Here is a 16,130-nt window from a genome sequence, read left to right as displayed (position 1 = left end):
AGCAGGCTTGACAAGAGATCAGCGGGGCAGTGCTGGCCAGCGAAGCCTAATGCGATATTCTGTGATTTCTCCCAGTGAACGTGTCACTGTCAGACAGCCAGGCCACCTGAAAACAAAAGAAGCTATCTCTCCTCCTCTTTTGCCCACCCACCATGCCTACTTTATCTGTTTCTCTTATCCTCTTTCCAAGCCATCTCTCATTTCTCCAAATCCCTATCATACTTCCGTCTTCTGAAACCCTCTCCCCTCATTTCATGTACCCCTCTGCATAAACCTCTTTATCCCTCTCTTGCTATTTGCACATAAAATTCTATGCCTCATTCAAATCCTCTCTTTCTCTTTCTGTCTCTATCTCATTCACAATCGCAATCTACTTGCTGCCCCCTCCCCATCATATCTTCTTTTGTGTCTTCATGGTTGGACAGCAGGATCAGCCGTAATCTGTGTCTCTGTAATTTCACGTAGTTTCACACAATGAGCCGTGGCACACTACAAGGCAACTAAAGCAATCACCTACTCAGTGGCACGTTGCCTTTCGCGTCCCATTAAAAGTGAGAGGGTCATCTTTCAGTTACAGTTCATTGTGTTATGCACCAGCTGAATGGAGGTGAGTTGGTGTCTGTGTGTGTGTACGTGTACGTGTGTATGTGTGTGTGTGTGTGTGTGTGTGTGTGTTTGTATTGTGTCTAACAGGATTAGCTCTCATGGGATTGTTCTAGAAGATTATGTACTGAATGTCAGGATTTCAATCTGCCTGAGTAGAAATACAGCAGCACCTTTGGTGGCCCTGCACTGCCAGAGCTGGGGCTATCGCAAATGAATTTCTGTTTGCAAGGTTCCACTTTCTTCATATCAGTTTTTTGGGGGGGATGATGTCTTATCTAATCCATATGTGTTATCATTTTTCCCCCAAATAATTTTACATTGAGCTAAACAGCAATGTTACGGAAGTGGAAAATCACATTCATAGTCTCCACAGAGGTTTTGATTATTAGCAATAATGTCGTACCCATCCGAACTGGCTGGGAGATTGTGAAATGATGGTACACACTCCTGTCAAAGCCTCACCTTTGTATGATATCAAGTCCTACGCTACCAGTAATCCTACATGATTGGATCTCCCTGTGCTGGAAATGTTTACTGTCCCTGTGTATGTTACGCTGAGTGTCGAGGTACTGCCACTGCTGAATTCTAGGACTGCTTACATTATTTACAAACTTTGTCTTCTTTTCAGTTTTCCTGAATTTTCTTTGTTTACTTGTTTTCACGATGATTCATTTTGATTTGCTTGGTTCCAGGCTTAAAAGCCTTTATGTAACGAATGGGAAATTAGTTCCACTCACACTCTAATGAAGGGTCATTTATGTCTTTAAGTTGACTATACTTTCCTGACATTGTTAACAAAAAAAAATAATGTTATTCTCACAAAGGTACAGTTTGTTGCAACTACTCATACTGTTACATACACTGATTGTTGGAGCCTTTATAGAACTGTTGCAGTACAATTTACATTCAAACAAACTCTGGCCTCTTAACTACCTCAAAGTGAAATGTGCCTATATAAACAAACATGGCAGGGGGCTTATAATTAGCAGCATAATTAGCTGAATGTATTTTCAAAGTAAAATGCGTTATATTGTTGACCAGAGTTAATTTGTTGGTGCTATAGTTTACATTGGGAATACATACCCTAGTTTCAGACATTTACAGTGTCGTAATCCATGACCAGGTATTTGCGGGACACTGCAGAGTCAGTTTATTACACCAGTGGGGCCACTATCTGAAACGGTGATGGACTAATTCCAAATTACCTTAAATTAAGATGGACTCAAATAGTCTTTTTTCCCTTGAACAGTAATGGTAATCTTAAACTTGCCTTATTTTTTCTGCATATACTGTAGGGACAGTAGAGTCCATGTAACATCATAAAATACCATACTTCACATTACGTCACACACACACACACACACACACACACACACACACACACACACACACACACACACAGCTATGATCCTATTTTCTTTACTATAATCCTGTCATTTAATCCCTGGTATTTGCATCCTGAGTGACTTTACTGTGTGTTTCATATCAGGCAAACTGCATTGCACTGGGAGAAAAATACAGCAAAGGAAGAAAACTGTCCAGTTAATATCATGTATGCAGAGAGAACAGAACCCATTCGGTATTCGTATCCATGTGAATCTGTTGCTGCTTCATTCCAGATATAGTAAGCACACACTGTACTGTAAACAAAGTTGAGTGAACCAGGGAGCTTTTAACAAATCAGCCAAGAGGACGAAGGCATGGATGCCATTATCTCAGTCAAAAATACGATGGCTGAGAGGAGCATGAAAATAATGTAGCAAACTAAATAACAACCTATATTTCCATCGAAAATTACAAATGTTCTTGCAGCTTTTTTTTTTTTCAACACAAAAGTTAAAATAATCCCTATTTTGAAGTCACACCCCACCACCAGCAAACTGTTGATACGTACCCGATATTTGGAGAGGTCTATCCTCAGAGAGTTATGCAGCTGGTCCAGTAATTTGACAAATTTTTCCCTCTGGCAGGATGAGAATAACATAATTCAGTTTCAGAATGTCAGACACGGGGTTTTTTTTTCTCTGAAAAATTTACGACACTGCATGCTCAGTAGAACGGGTACGCCTGCAGTCATTCAATTTTACTCACTGATATAAAATGCAGAGGTTTAGCTACAGACTCAGCTCAATGCCTTGGAATAATATTTAATACCTTACAACTTTAGTTTATTACATGTCCAATTGGAAAGCACTGGCTTGAGGTTCTGTTGATTTTAGATGCACATTTATTTTAGACAATACCTCAAATCACATCAACAAAATACCGTAATGTCAGTAGTTCAATATCTGGGTATAGAACACCAAAATACGTTACACAGATTTACCCAGAGATCATAACTCACAATTTTATTTTGTACTCTATGTCTATATAAAACTTTTGACAGATTGAAAGACAAGATTAGGTACACTTACCCCAAAGTTAGAAGCAGCAAATCGATCAGAGGCAGAGGCAGTGGTTGTGGTGGTGGTGGTGGTGTGGGCAAAGTAGGCATTGATATTTGCAAGCAGGTTGCTCATCACTGCCGGTACACCAGGACACATATATTTGGCCGACAGACATGAGAAATGCCTGCAGTGGAGAGTAAATAGTCATTCCCTGTAGTGAGCTCAGGTTATTCGTGGCATCATGATGAGGGACATAGACATAATGTCTGGGATTTTATTTCACAGATAGCCATGGGGAAAATTACAGATAATCTGAGTCCACACATCAACTAAAATTTTTCAGGCGGAGAAGGTGATAAAAGATTCAATATGCCCGTAGGTAATCCACAAAATACGGATTTTAAGTAGAACACTGTCCAGAGCACATAAAACCAAAGCTCACAAAAATCCCTTCCCCCTTTTCTGTTCATTGCCTCCAGTAACTACAAACATGAGCTGAGCAGACATTTTGCAGTGTCGTATTAATTCATTCTTTTTACCCTCTGACTACTTTGCAGGATTAAACAATAACTCCCAGAGAAAGAAGAATATATGACGACATTAACAGGGAACTGAGCTTGAGCATCATCCACAGAAAATAAAGGTGTTTAACCAAATCACTGAAGACTGCAAAGTAGGCACTAGTAACTTTGACGATAAACCATGGCAATATGACTACTGTATGTGGTGTACTAATACTATTCTCTCTCTACTCGCTTTCTCACTCACACACACACACACACACACACGCACGCACATCTGTAACAACACTACCCAGCAGTAATTAATTGCTGGCCCGAGCCTGAGAGGCCTGTGTTGAGCACAGATCTCTGCCTGAGTGAGGAGCATATGCTCCTTTTTAACAGTGTAGTGAATATTAAGAGCAGATGCCAACTCCACCTCCATCCATACGGCACATAAAAACCTTGTTATTCAGTATCACAAAAAAAATGTAAAAGTGCAATAATCTGCATGTTAACTATAATATAAACCTAAACCTAAAGAGATATCTGTATTTAGTTGGTGCTCTTTGCAGTACAGTGTTTAATGCTCTTTCTTGATGCAATCAAACGTAGAATCTCACTTTTTATGTGGTCAACAAATCCGCATCTTTGCTGCTTGTTGTGCCCCTCTCCCTCTCCCTCCCTGTCAGCCGTCTAATGAATGCAAAAATGCCCCACAACAAAAACAAATCTCATCCATTATCTTAGGCTTTGATTCTACATATCGTTGTTTCCAAAGGAGAATTAAACTGATATCTCTCAAGCCTTTGCCTGTGGGATAAATAATTGGAATTACATTTCTGTAAATTATATAATATGTTATATAATGTGAGGGAAGGAATCATTTCATTAACGAAAGTAAACATTTTCATTTATTATAAGTAACAAGTGAGTATTACTGAGCTGCATGTTGGCAGTACAGTACAGAGATACTGAAGCTAAGAATCTTGCTCAGAGAAGCATCACCTCCATAGAAAAGAAGTAATGATCACAGATTTACTCCCCTCCTGAGTGCAGCCAATGCATGTGCATTCACACATTCACATGCACACAAATAGAAACACAAATGTGTTCTCATCAGGAGGTCTCCTTAATTACCCTGCTTTCAGCCTCCAATTTAGCCAGGAGCACTTGAGGTTAGGCGAGCAAGGAGAGCAGTGCAAAAAAAAAAAAAAAAAAAAAAATTGATGATGGCATCTGCTAAACTACCACGCTACTTTAAGAGCTCTGTCCCAGCCAATTTTTCAAAAGCAACATATTAATTCTCTTACAATGCCTTTTTTTTTTTACCAATGGATGCTACATACTACACTCATATATCATTTTGTTGTTGTGGATGGTAGAGAAAAATGAGAAAAACATTATGAGAACCAGAGACAGAGAAATGGGGGTTGAGAGATAAGGCAGTTAGGGAGTGATGATGGAGTATATGTTGTAGTATGTTGGCGGTTGTAGGGAGCCAATAGAGTGAGTCTCTGCAGCAGCTGAGATTTATGCAGCTATCATGTCATGAGTGTCTGGGAGTGAAGGTTTTGTGATGGAGAAAGCAGAAAGATGGGGCCTTTCATAAATTCCTGATAAGATCCTAAATGAATCAAGCCTGAAGCATTAACTCCACCTGAAAAGCTGCTAACAAGGCCACTTCCTGCTTGACTTGTCTGTACTTAAATAACCCAAGAATATCTCACATCTCTCACATCTTGCTGCGTGTAGCTCCTCTGAAGCAGGTGTCACCCAAGAACTTCCTAGCAGCACCGCATTTAAAAGGGACATAAATGCACTGCTAGCAACATGCTGTGGCAGTAGCAGCTGGAGTTCTTACTTATGTGGATGTAAATGCCATTAATGCTGGATGTTGAAGTATCCTCAAGAAAGGTCATTCAAGTTTTACAAACGAAAACTTGTGGATCAAACACACCGAGGGGCTCATTTTTCTACAGAATATCAGTAAAGCTCACAGCTACACTCTTTACAGTGTGACCATAAATGCAAAAGAAATCCTCAGTACTTCCAACGGTTAGAGCGCAAATGTTCACGCAGAACTTCACACAGAAGTGGGTGCCGTTACATAAAACGACATAACATAACATGGCATCGCATGAACCTAATCAATACATAATGATTTTAATATCCGGCTCTTTACATGTATGTGTGTGTGGAAGCCACGTTCAGGGTGCTATTTATGGATGGTCGAGGTCATGGCGGATCAGGGGAGACAGAGCGGGAAACGAGTGTTTATGTATGTCCATGATCAATGTTAGGAGGCAGGTTAGGAGTTTTTTTTCCCAGGGGACCAGCAATTAATCAATCAAACTTAGGAGCTCGATAGTCCTGCAAGCTCTAATTCTGCTGAGGAGACATCTTTACTACTCCTCTTCTCCTTCTGTTCTCCTTCTCTTATCAGCTTCTCTTTTCCACTCTCTCAAATGAGACAATGACAGATTGGTGAAGTAAAAGGCCATAGATCAGGGTGGTACTAACGTCATAGCCTGATAGATGGACTCCACTCCGTATCTCATAGCAAACTCATCCACTATCTCCTGGGACACGTCGTCAAAGTAAACCTTCCAGGCCTCGTCCCCTTTCACCTGCGGGATCTTCACTACCCCGCTGTTCTTCACCTCGGTCAAGTAGTGGAACAGGTTCTGTGAGTGGCACGGGAGATAAGAGAGGACCAGATACGGTGATGGAGCACAGTGTCACAGCAAGTAGTATAAGAGACGTCTTTGCTCGATGTTTGCCAGTAGATTAAGACATTCATCACAGCTGGAGACAGTTTCAACGTGTTCCTATAGGAATACAATGTTAGGAGTTTTTGTTGAAAATATACTCACAACCTGTAGTTGTTGTTGTTGTTGTTTTTTAGTAAATATAACTGTTCTAGAAAAGATATGACATATATAGTTACTTCTCCTTATCCTGAGTCACAATGTAATGGTTACCTCATGTAAACAGGTGTACTGGCCATGAGGTGGAACCACATTTTCCTCCCCTTTCATTTCCACGCTGATCTTGAGTCTAATGGCACCAGAAACAGCAGACTTGTCGGTCCTCTTATCTGTAACACACAACCAGGCGACACAATCAATTCAATTCAGTTTACATGGATTTAGCGGCACAGAACTTTGACAAATATTGGCTCTGGTGCTCTGAAACTTTAATTTAGTCCTGGTCTAAACTAATTGGAATGAATTAAAATTAACTAAAGACTACCAACATATTGGCTTAAACTGGTACTTCATATGCTATATGGCTGCTAAACTGAAAATACATTTACCTGAAAAGACACAGTAACAAATCTTTTTTTCCCACAGGGGAAACAGACTGATTTCTTTTTTTCTCATTCGACTTTTTAAATAACAAATGGTAGAAAAAGGCGACAAAAATAATGTGTTTGTTCAAGTAAGACAACTTTGATCAAGCTCATGAGGAGTGCTTCCAGGAAGTGACAGGATATACGTGAAAAAATTATTTGATTGTCCAACATAGTGAATCTATCCTTGCCAACCATCATATCTGTGTGACATATTAGACTCCAAAATCCTTATATGTCTTGTGAATATAAAGGATTAATGCAAGAAACATTACTGCCGTGGCATCATGTACAATGTTCATTTTTCTTCCGAGCTCACGCGTGCTGACAAATGCCAGAAAACACGTTCCTAAGAGGTCTGAGAACGAATGACGCCACAGATGCTGAGGTTCGTTACAGACTGCAAATGCCCTCATATACAATTCATCTTCACTGTGGCAAATGAGTGAATTTTTCCTCTACAGTCAATTGGTCAAGAGACAGACAAGTGAAAAATAATTACGAGGCAAAGTAACAGACGTGTGCTATAAACACAAAAGCCCAGATTGAAGAGGAGCTGAAGAGGCTTAGAGAGGAGAGCCGTTGGAGGGGTGGACACCCACACCATCAAAGGCCTGTTTAAACATTAATAGTGGATATTTAAAAAGACACAGTGCAGCAACAGAGGGCAGGGGTCACTATTACCACAAATTGCCTCCTTTTAGCTAGAGAGACAAACAACGGGAGCAGCCTCTGGTCATAATACTTCTGCAGCAGTTGGAGTTTCCATTATGGTGCCATCCAACCTCATGCAGGATGATGAATGCGGTCATGTGTGAGAGCGGAAACAGCAGAAACCACAGGTCCTGTAAGGACTTGAACAGTAATGACCACATGCACTCGACCACATTTCATCTTCATGTGATCTTCATATCTTCAGACGGTCCACTGAGCTCACACCAGTCAGATGAAGTAGACTTTGGGTTCGAGAGAACTCAAGAACCACATGACAGAATATCAAAAGTGGCAAAAGATGGATTAAATGGCTCTTCATTTGATTTGATTTAACATTATGTTGTTTTAATTCTTTAATAATTAATTTTCTTTACTTATTTAGTTACTAAAATCTCAACATTTGCAAAGTAGAAAAAAAATTCGCTTTTGAGAAAATTGGCTTTTTTTATGAAAGAGACAGAAAGCACTTATCTTCTTCGACACAAATTGTTGAAACGGATGTTGCTTAGCTATCGGTGACAAACATAAAGTGGTCCTAAAAAGGACAAACAACAAAGGGAGGCATCCAGGTATTTCATCTAATATCATAGTTTTGGGGGTATTAATACATAACTTTCATGGGGTAATGAAATAAAGACCATTTTTTTCATAAAAAGACAAAATCTGTAATATTTATTAACATCTCTGTGTCTGGTAATATCTCATCATCTGAAATCAACCCTCTTCTTACTGTGTTACAGCTTCATTTTGTAGTTCTTCCATGAAGTAACCAGTTTACTTGCGGTAAAAAAATTCCCGGATGATGACCACTGCGTCATTTTCAATCTGATCGGAGAACATAAGTCATCTTAGAACATTTATTATGCAGCCTGAAACTTCAGTGAATTCTAGGAGTCTTTTTACGATCAAATTTTTTCAATATGCTTTATGTCCTTTTGGAGTTTTAAACATTTTCACGTTTTTTTTTTTGGTGCTAAAAACAGCCAGTGTCCGCCATGTTAGTTGTTGATACCGCCATAGTGTACCACGTGTTGCGATCGACCAGTCAGAACTGTTACAGGAAGCAAAAGCTGGAGTGGCATGTGAAATTAGGAGTCAGAAACACTTTATTACATACATACATACAAATACTATAAGAAAAAAATAGACACACACACAGACACACACAAACACACACAGAGTAATATTATGAAGTAACTTGTTACTCTCAAATGAAAGTAACTAGTCGCATCTGCTATATTACAATATAGTACATACCAAGATTGTACCAAACATCCATTTCCCCACTGAGAGTCCGGACCTCGATGATGGTCTGGCCCAGGAAATCATCTGACTCGCGCTTGAAGTGTTGCTTCACTCGAGACTTGATGTCATCGTCTTCATCCCACACACGTACCTTGATGCGGTCAGTGGCGTTGTGACATTCACTGTGACGGGAAAGATGACTTTGCTTCGTCAAAACAATCACACCGTCATGTACAACAACAGCCACAGCACATTAAGTGACAGCTCATCACGTTAGGTGAGTCACTGGAGCGGAATGCATAATTCAAGATAAATACTACTGGACCGTTCTCCAAGTAACATATGGAGAACAATTCTTAGCCGTGATCCAAATGAGAGTATGCGTGTTGGTGTGCACCCGTGGGTGTGCAGGAGTGAGATGTCCTGCGTTTATGTGCGGAGAAGGGTTCTCTGCCTGGCAGGAAGAATTACCCCAAGATATTGCATGACATTTACTCTGCATCTCTACATTTTTAAATATGCAAAGTCAACAGAGAACAGCTGAATGTTAAACACGAATGACTGTAACATTCATAGCGAGGGTTCTTCATTCGTGAAAACTTTTATAGCATTAAAAAAAATCCATCTTTTTGGCCCTCCTCGAGTCAGTTCAGCGGACAGGCATTTCACAGTGATGACACTGCTAAACAGAACAGAGGTGGCTAAAGCACTCAGCTTCAGATGGGGTCAGCCTGTTCGTGTCTGAGATTAAATCCAACAGATTACATCTTGTTCTAATGACATCTTGGGTGCGAAAGCCAGAAAGAAAAAAAAGAAGAAAAAAAAACAAATCTGCAGTATTTTTTAACTAATCTCTTTCTTGGGGAAACACTGTGTGCTGCTGCTGCACTACTCTGGGAATTTATTCTCTGCCAAGCACACAGTAATGTATCGCTCTATTAATCTACATCCCGGTAGTAATGGGAGGAGTTTTATTACAGCGACCAGTGAAGCCTCATTACAGGTGTGGAGCCTGTTTGTGACTGGCAGGAGACATTAACCCTGATACAGTCTTAATAATACGCTCATGTTCTGGTTTAGTTCACCTAGATTTAAAAATGTTAATTAAAAGACCTGCATTTCGAGGACGGACGAGGGCAAAGATTGGTACTCTAAACAAAATGTAAAAAATATCTTTATGCATATGGTAGCACAGGGAGAAACTGCAGGTGTTGAATAAAATATATATCATTGCAAAAATCTCTGCCATCATTGGACAGCTGCTACAGTCTTCACGAGCTTCCTGACGCTCAGCCATACAGACTGTGTGTTCATGAACCTCCTAGTTTGGTTCATGTAAGTGGTGTAATATAAAGAGGAAACTGACTGAAGGTGATTATTAAACTCCCTTTACTCGTCTCTTAACTGGAAAACAGCTGTCGTAATTAAAGTCAGGCATGACAATGGCTGAAGAAATAGAAAGAGCCCTCCAAGGGAAATCATATCAGGTTTTGCAGAGCATCACAACATGAACACACAACATGAACACACAACAGTAAATCTGCTGTCGCAGGCAAAGAGCCTGGGTTTAAATACGTTGATTAGAACCACTGAAAGTTGTGAAGCTCTTTGATTGCATCGCATGACTGATGCCATTTCACTCGGAATTCTGCTGCGTCTCTCATAGACTTAGTCATTTAAATTAGGCAACATTGTTCCATTGCATAATATATCGCAAAAGTAACACACAAACTGTCACTTTTGTTAAAAAAAAATCTTTAGGAGGGAGGCAACGATGTTTTGTTTTTTTTTCAAATTAATGAGCTTTAGTAATCCCACATCTCCAACGTAAACGCATGAGATAGCAAGTTATAACAGGTCAGTCTGATGAGGTGTGTGTGTGTGTGTGTGTGTGTGTGTGTGTGTGTGTTGAGACAGATACAGAGAGAGAGAGAGAGAGATTTTTTGTTTTTTGTGCCGCAGCAGCAGCAGCAGCAGCAGCCTCATGTCATATGCACATGATTTAATGAATGTAAACACAGGGGACGGCTGTGCATAATGGCACTGCGCTCTGACTCGGCACTTATCAAATCAGAAGCTGCAGATTTATCAACATATCTTGCTGCCTTCAGATGCTGCAGGGCTTTAATGAGCTGAGGGAGAAGCTTTCCTACCATACACAGTAGCTGGGGACAATTGGTACAGTGAATATCAAGATATGGTGCCTGATTTACTCACATTCCTGCTTTAAACATGTTGAGCTTCACATTCCCTGTACACTTAAATACTGGGTTGAAAAGGTTAAACTACAGATATGTATTCACAATGTAAGGACTGTTTTTATAATCGCCAGTTATTTCAAGTGCATCTGATATGGTTGTGGCGCATGTCAAAAACCCCATTTAAGGAAAACTAACAACTTCATTTGCATTTCCTCCATGTTACTGTACCTCTCCTCCCACCTATCCATCACGAGCAAAAAATCCAAACACCAGCCAAACCAGCAAAGCCTGTTTCAAGGTCAGTAAAACACCAACTGTCAAAGATTTGTTGGTGTTGATTATTGCACACTCACAAAAAGGGGCCCAATATGACCAGCTTACTCCTGGGTTTTAGTTGCAGCCAGAAGAAACAAAACAAAAAATAAATAAAAAAGGAGACAGGTTGCTGACAAGTAGACTGAGAGGTGATATTCTTCTGGCTAGTGTGCTCTTAACAGATTGGGGATAAACAAGGAGACAGATGGACAGTTCAATAGAGAAAGCATGAAGTCACATACTGGTAATACACTAAAGGATTTCTTTTATTGTTAAATCAACGGGGATAAGAACTCTGCTCACCCTGAGGGATGATATTGTAAAGCTGCAGCACAGCTGGTGAGTAAGATGTTGAAACAAATTGTAATTTTCTGAACTATTAAGTGAGAGACATTAAACCAGGTTTACATACTCAATAATGCTTTAAGATTCCCTTGACAGAAGACTCCTCATCTTATCTGATTTAATGAGGTTAAATTCTGAGACAACACTTACAAGTAGAACTTCTCGTCCCAGACCGGATTGAGGTTGCCAAAGATTGTCTTTGTCCTGCGTTTGGTCTTTCCCACCTGGACGGTGACGTATGGGTCGCTGGAGCCAGTTTTATCCTTGGCCTGTAGCCCTTGTGCGCTCATGACTGGAGCAGGATGGAGTGACGACATGAAGGAAAGACTCACGTTAGCACTTCAAGCAACATTTATGACAACATGATTTTGGTGTAAGATGAATGCTCATACATATGGCTAAATAATTCAATCATTTCTCATGTACATTTTGTCTCAGTTATGAAATCGGTCCTTTGCTGCAGCTGTACAAGTTAACTTCAAAGTCAAGTTCACGATGCCTTTGCTTCAGCTTTGGTTCATTGACTTTTGTACTAAATGTTAAGATAATCTGACTGATCTGCTTCTATAGCCAGACTAATGGTAGAACCCCCACAAAGCATGTGTGACCACCTCTACAACAGCATGCAGAGCTAAAACCTGGCTCAGAGAAATCCCTGAATCTTGCTTCTGAACATATAGCGGAAGGTCGGGAGACACGATAGTATTTCACAGCACCATAAAGGGTAAAAAGGACACTGAGGCATTAAATATGTATAAGAGACTGGCTAAATAATTCAGGGTACATATATCCCTCAGCTTAATGCTGACAGGAGTTGGGAGGGGCTGGGGGAGGGATCGAGGTTTGAAGAGCCATGGCCTGCCTGTTCCAGAAGTACTCAAAATCAAATGTCTCCTGTGGTAAAGCAGGGGTCTACGAGGGGAACAAATGTATGAAGAGGTCAGGTCAGTAAAATAAAGTGCTGACTATCAACAGAATCTAAAGCCCCTTCCTCAATAACTTGCAGGCTGTGTAAGGCCTTTTTTCAAAGCGTGCACCTCCTTTACTTTCCTCTCTATAAATGAGTGCATCATGCTAAGTCTTAAAAGGGGCAATCATCTTGATATGAAAACAAGTTCATTTGGAGCATTTCTAAGAGCATTTAAAACAGTAAAAGAAGTGCAAGAATTACAAAAAGAACAAAAGATGAGAAAAGTGAGACATTTCCTTTGATCGTAGAGGAAAAAAGGAACAACATGGCGGTAAGAACTGTCACAGAACGGAGGAGAATGTAGTTTCACAGTGTGAAATGTGGTGGGGTGTCTTTCAGCCATACTCGTTAATTAAATTCAAAGCAAAGACAACTTAGTCTGATGACATCAAGAAAATCTGCGTGAAGAAAACTAGTGAGCACCCTCAATAGTGATGTAACTCAGTGTTTGACAAGAAGGTGGCAGGTGCACTTACACGTACAGCAGCTGGGATGTTATAATTAGCCGATCATTGTTTGTTCATATTCAAGGCTGATATTTTCTTGGCCAGACCTTCTAATGTGCACATTTACCGGATCCAGAATAGGCCTGTCTCACAGCCATTGATTGTGGAGTGTCAGTCTAATGAATGATAAATAAATAACAGCTCAATAAATACGCCCCAAAATGGGACGTTCAATAGAACCCAAGGGTGTTGACAGAGGCAACGCTGGGTTTTCCCGGCGCACTCCTACTCCCGCTTTCTTGAGTCTCTTTTCTCCTCTTCCTCACCTCCAATCATCTCCCCCTCAATTCATATCCCCTCAAACTCTTGATTTATCTCCCACACCCTCAGTTTCTGTTTCTCTCTGGTGTATCATCAATGCCAGAAATGCAAAGTGGGCAGTCGCTGAGCAAGGACTGACATAGTTACCACAGAAATGGAATCCACTATTGAGACAACCTCCACGACCTTCTTTCTTTAGCCAGTTAATTAGCTGCAGATTCAGTCATTGAATAGCAGTGAGTCGTATATGCAATGAAATGAAGAAATGAAGCTGCAGAGAAGCCTCGTAGTCCTCAAGGTTGCTGACTTTTTTAGGTGTTTGCGGTTCATAGGATGACAATGATTTCAAACATGAAATTAAATTCTATTTCACTAAGAAAGCTGATAATCAAAGACAAATGAGGTAAAATTACCAAAGGAAAATAAATTTTGTGAATTATGAGCAAAAAAAAAAAAAAGGAACAATATCCAATACATTACCATTATAAATACGATACATTCTTGTGCGAGCAGAGAAGCAGGAGCTGGACAAACGCATATAATGATAAAATCTCCATGTTTACTGTTTTGCTGTTAATATTCTGACTATGAACCCATTTCTTTACCAGATTATATTCCAATCTTTCCGTCCTCATAATCTTGTTTCTCTCTATAGTCCTCAGTAAGAAATGGTTGATAACAGCTGGACAATCTAAATGCATCAACCGCTGGGCCTCACATAAGAAAAAGTTGAACTCTCACACTGTTATTTCCGATTTGTTGGCATCATCAGTGTACCACACACGCATACACACACACACACACACACACACACACACACACACACACACACACACACACAGATTGCTGTGTACATTATTCATCACCACATATCTGTACTTTCATGCGGTCCAACTTAACTAGGCCTGGTTCATAATGGCCTGATGATCCAGATCGAACATTCAATACGCTCGTCTGTGCATCTTCAGCCAGGTTTGGCATCATCAACAGCCAGCCAAGCAAACAACTGACCTTTTTGATGCAGGTAAAATATTTTTTTGAGATTAACCTCACCATTATGTAACTGAAGAAACTAATAGAATCTCATAAAACTAATCTTAAAATGACAGAAACCTCCACAATTTGTGCTGCATCTTACTTTTAACCTGGGGCAGAGATGTTGATGGTCACCTGAGAGAGATCTTGAGGTTCATGAGACCGTTCATCAGTATAATTATCTGTAGCTATATTCCAGATAGCAGGCTGAAATCATATTTGCTGCAGCTATACAAAGTGGGAACAGAACAAATGTGACCAAATTAACAAATCAGTATTAGATTATAGAGAGGCATATTAAACTGGGCTAATGTTGACATACAGTGGGACTACACAATGGCTGTGAATGTCAGCGGCATCAGTTTACATCATTATCTGCACTGCGCCTGCAAATGGAAGCCATAATGGTTCCACTCATTTCTGTGCTGTGGTTGAGAGTGGCAGCTGTATCTATTGGGCTCATAGTCACATCAATAGCAATCACCATGGCAACACTGACTCATCTACATTTCTCAATACTTGTGAAAATATTGAAGGAATCCAAATAAGTACTGTTGCTAAATGATGTGTGATGGGCTCATCTCTTTCTCGTGAGCTCATAATAAGGGGTGTCAGTGGTGAATGTACTCTCTCACTCTGATAAAACCTCATTGGTTTTCAATTTATATTTATTTCCTATGCCGCCATTTAATATTGTCACATCACGATAAGGTCTCAACTTGTTTTCATTGCAGAGTAACACAAATTTACAATGCAAGAGGACTTCCAGGTGCGCTATGAAGAAAGCAAATTGGTTGATTATAGGAGAAATGCTCTACATCTGTCCAGGAATAAACACTGGATTATCCTCATTTAAACGTATTTCATGACAACCCACGCTCAGGGTGTGTTGCATCAGTAACAAAATATCTACCATTCGAGTCTGCATTTTGGTTTAAGGTCAGAGGTCAATGACCATGGTCATGAGGTTAATGATAAATAAATACAAATTATAATAAGTGTGTTTGTTATTTCAGATGAGCTTGGCTCGTTATGCCAGTTTTGTTGATTTGGAGATGGAGGACAGAGTAAAAGGCAATAGGACGCGGTCAATAGGTCAAAGGTTAAGGGTCACAAGCTGGCGTGTCAGGACACTGGTCTGATGTTATTGATCTGATTGATGTTTAGCATCACATTAAAAGCTAATAGAACCACTCTATATTATAACCGACAGGCACTTTGGTAGGATCTGTGGCAAAAATTGATTCGGATGGTTTGAATTGTGAACCATACTCACCCGTGATGCTGATCTTGGCGGACCACTTGGATGTCCCATCCAGTACAGCTTGCTTGGCTGTCTTTAGGTGGCTGGTGAACTCCTCTTTTGTGACGTGGAACATCTCTTGGATCACCTCAAACACCTCAGGACTGTTCTTCTCCCTTATTTTCATGCGCTCCTTCATTGCCATGATAATATTTTGGGTCTTGTCCTCCGCACCATGCTTGGAGCTCTTTTCCACTGCCCCTGAAACAAGCCAGGAGCCACAACGTGTTTAGTCTCGGTAGTTGGTGTACTCCTGCCTCCTTTCAAGGAACTTTATTATCAACATCTCTCTGGTTTTCAACATTGTTCTTTATCTTAAGATCTAAAGTGCAGAACATGATATCTGGAAAAAAACAGCTCTGCCAGTGTGACGTTTCCAGTGCACGT

At 40.3% G+C, this 16,130-nt stretch overlaps 1 protein-coding gene across 5 annotated transcripts in view; it reads right to left on the bottom strand.

The window, feature by feature from the left end:
- unc13c (unc-13 homolog C (C. elegans)) overlaps nucleotides 1–16,130 on the bottom strand; it is a 114,534-nt gene that overhangs the window by 63,223 nt on the left and 35,181 nt on the right. For all 5 annotated transcript variants that reach the window (XM_086188250.1, XM_086188260.1, XM_086188270.1 and 2 more), the window contains exons 8-14: nucleotides 15,717–15,944; nucleotides 11,819–11,960; nucleotides 8,820–8,989; nucleotides 6,478–6,593; nucleotides 6,017–6,180; nucleotides 3,021–3,177; nucleotides 2,501–2,569 (exon numbers count right to left, since the gene is read on the bottom strand). In XM_086188250.1, coding sequence (XP_086044376.1) covers nucleotides 2,501–2,569; nucleotides 3,021–3,177; nucleotides 6,017–6,180; nucleotides 6,478–6,593; nucleotides 8,820–8,989; nucleotides 11,819–11,960; nucleotides 15,717–15,944 — 1,046 coding nt within the window. The remainder of the gene's footprint in view (nucleotides 1–2,500; nucleotides 2,570–3,020; nucleotides 3,178–6,016; nucleotides 6,181–6,477; nucleotides 6,594–8,819; nucleotides 8,990–11,818; nucleotides 11,961–15,716; nucleotides 15,945–16,130) is intronic.

Source organism: Aulostomus chinensis, chromosome 2, assembly GCF_037954235.1.
Source record: "Aulostomus chinensis isolate RoL2024-O1b breed Wild chromosome 2, RoL_Achi_v1.0, whole genome shotgun sequence".
NCBI lineage: Eukaryota > Metazoa > Chordata > Actinopteri > Syngnathiformes > Aulostomidae > Aulostomus > Aulostomus chinensis.
Note: the sequence above shows the minus strand (reverse complement) of the source record. Positions and strands in the feature narration are given on the sequence as shown.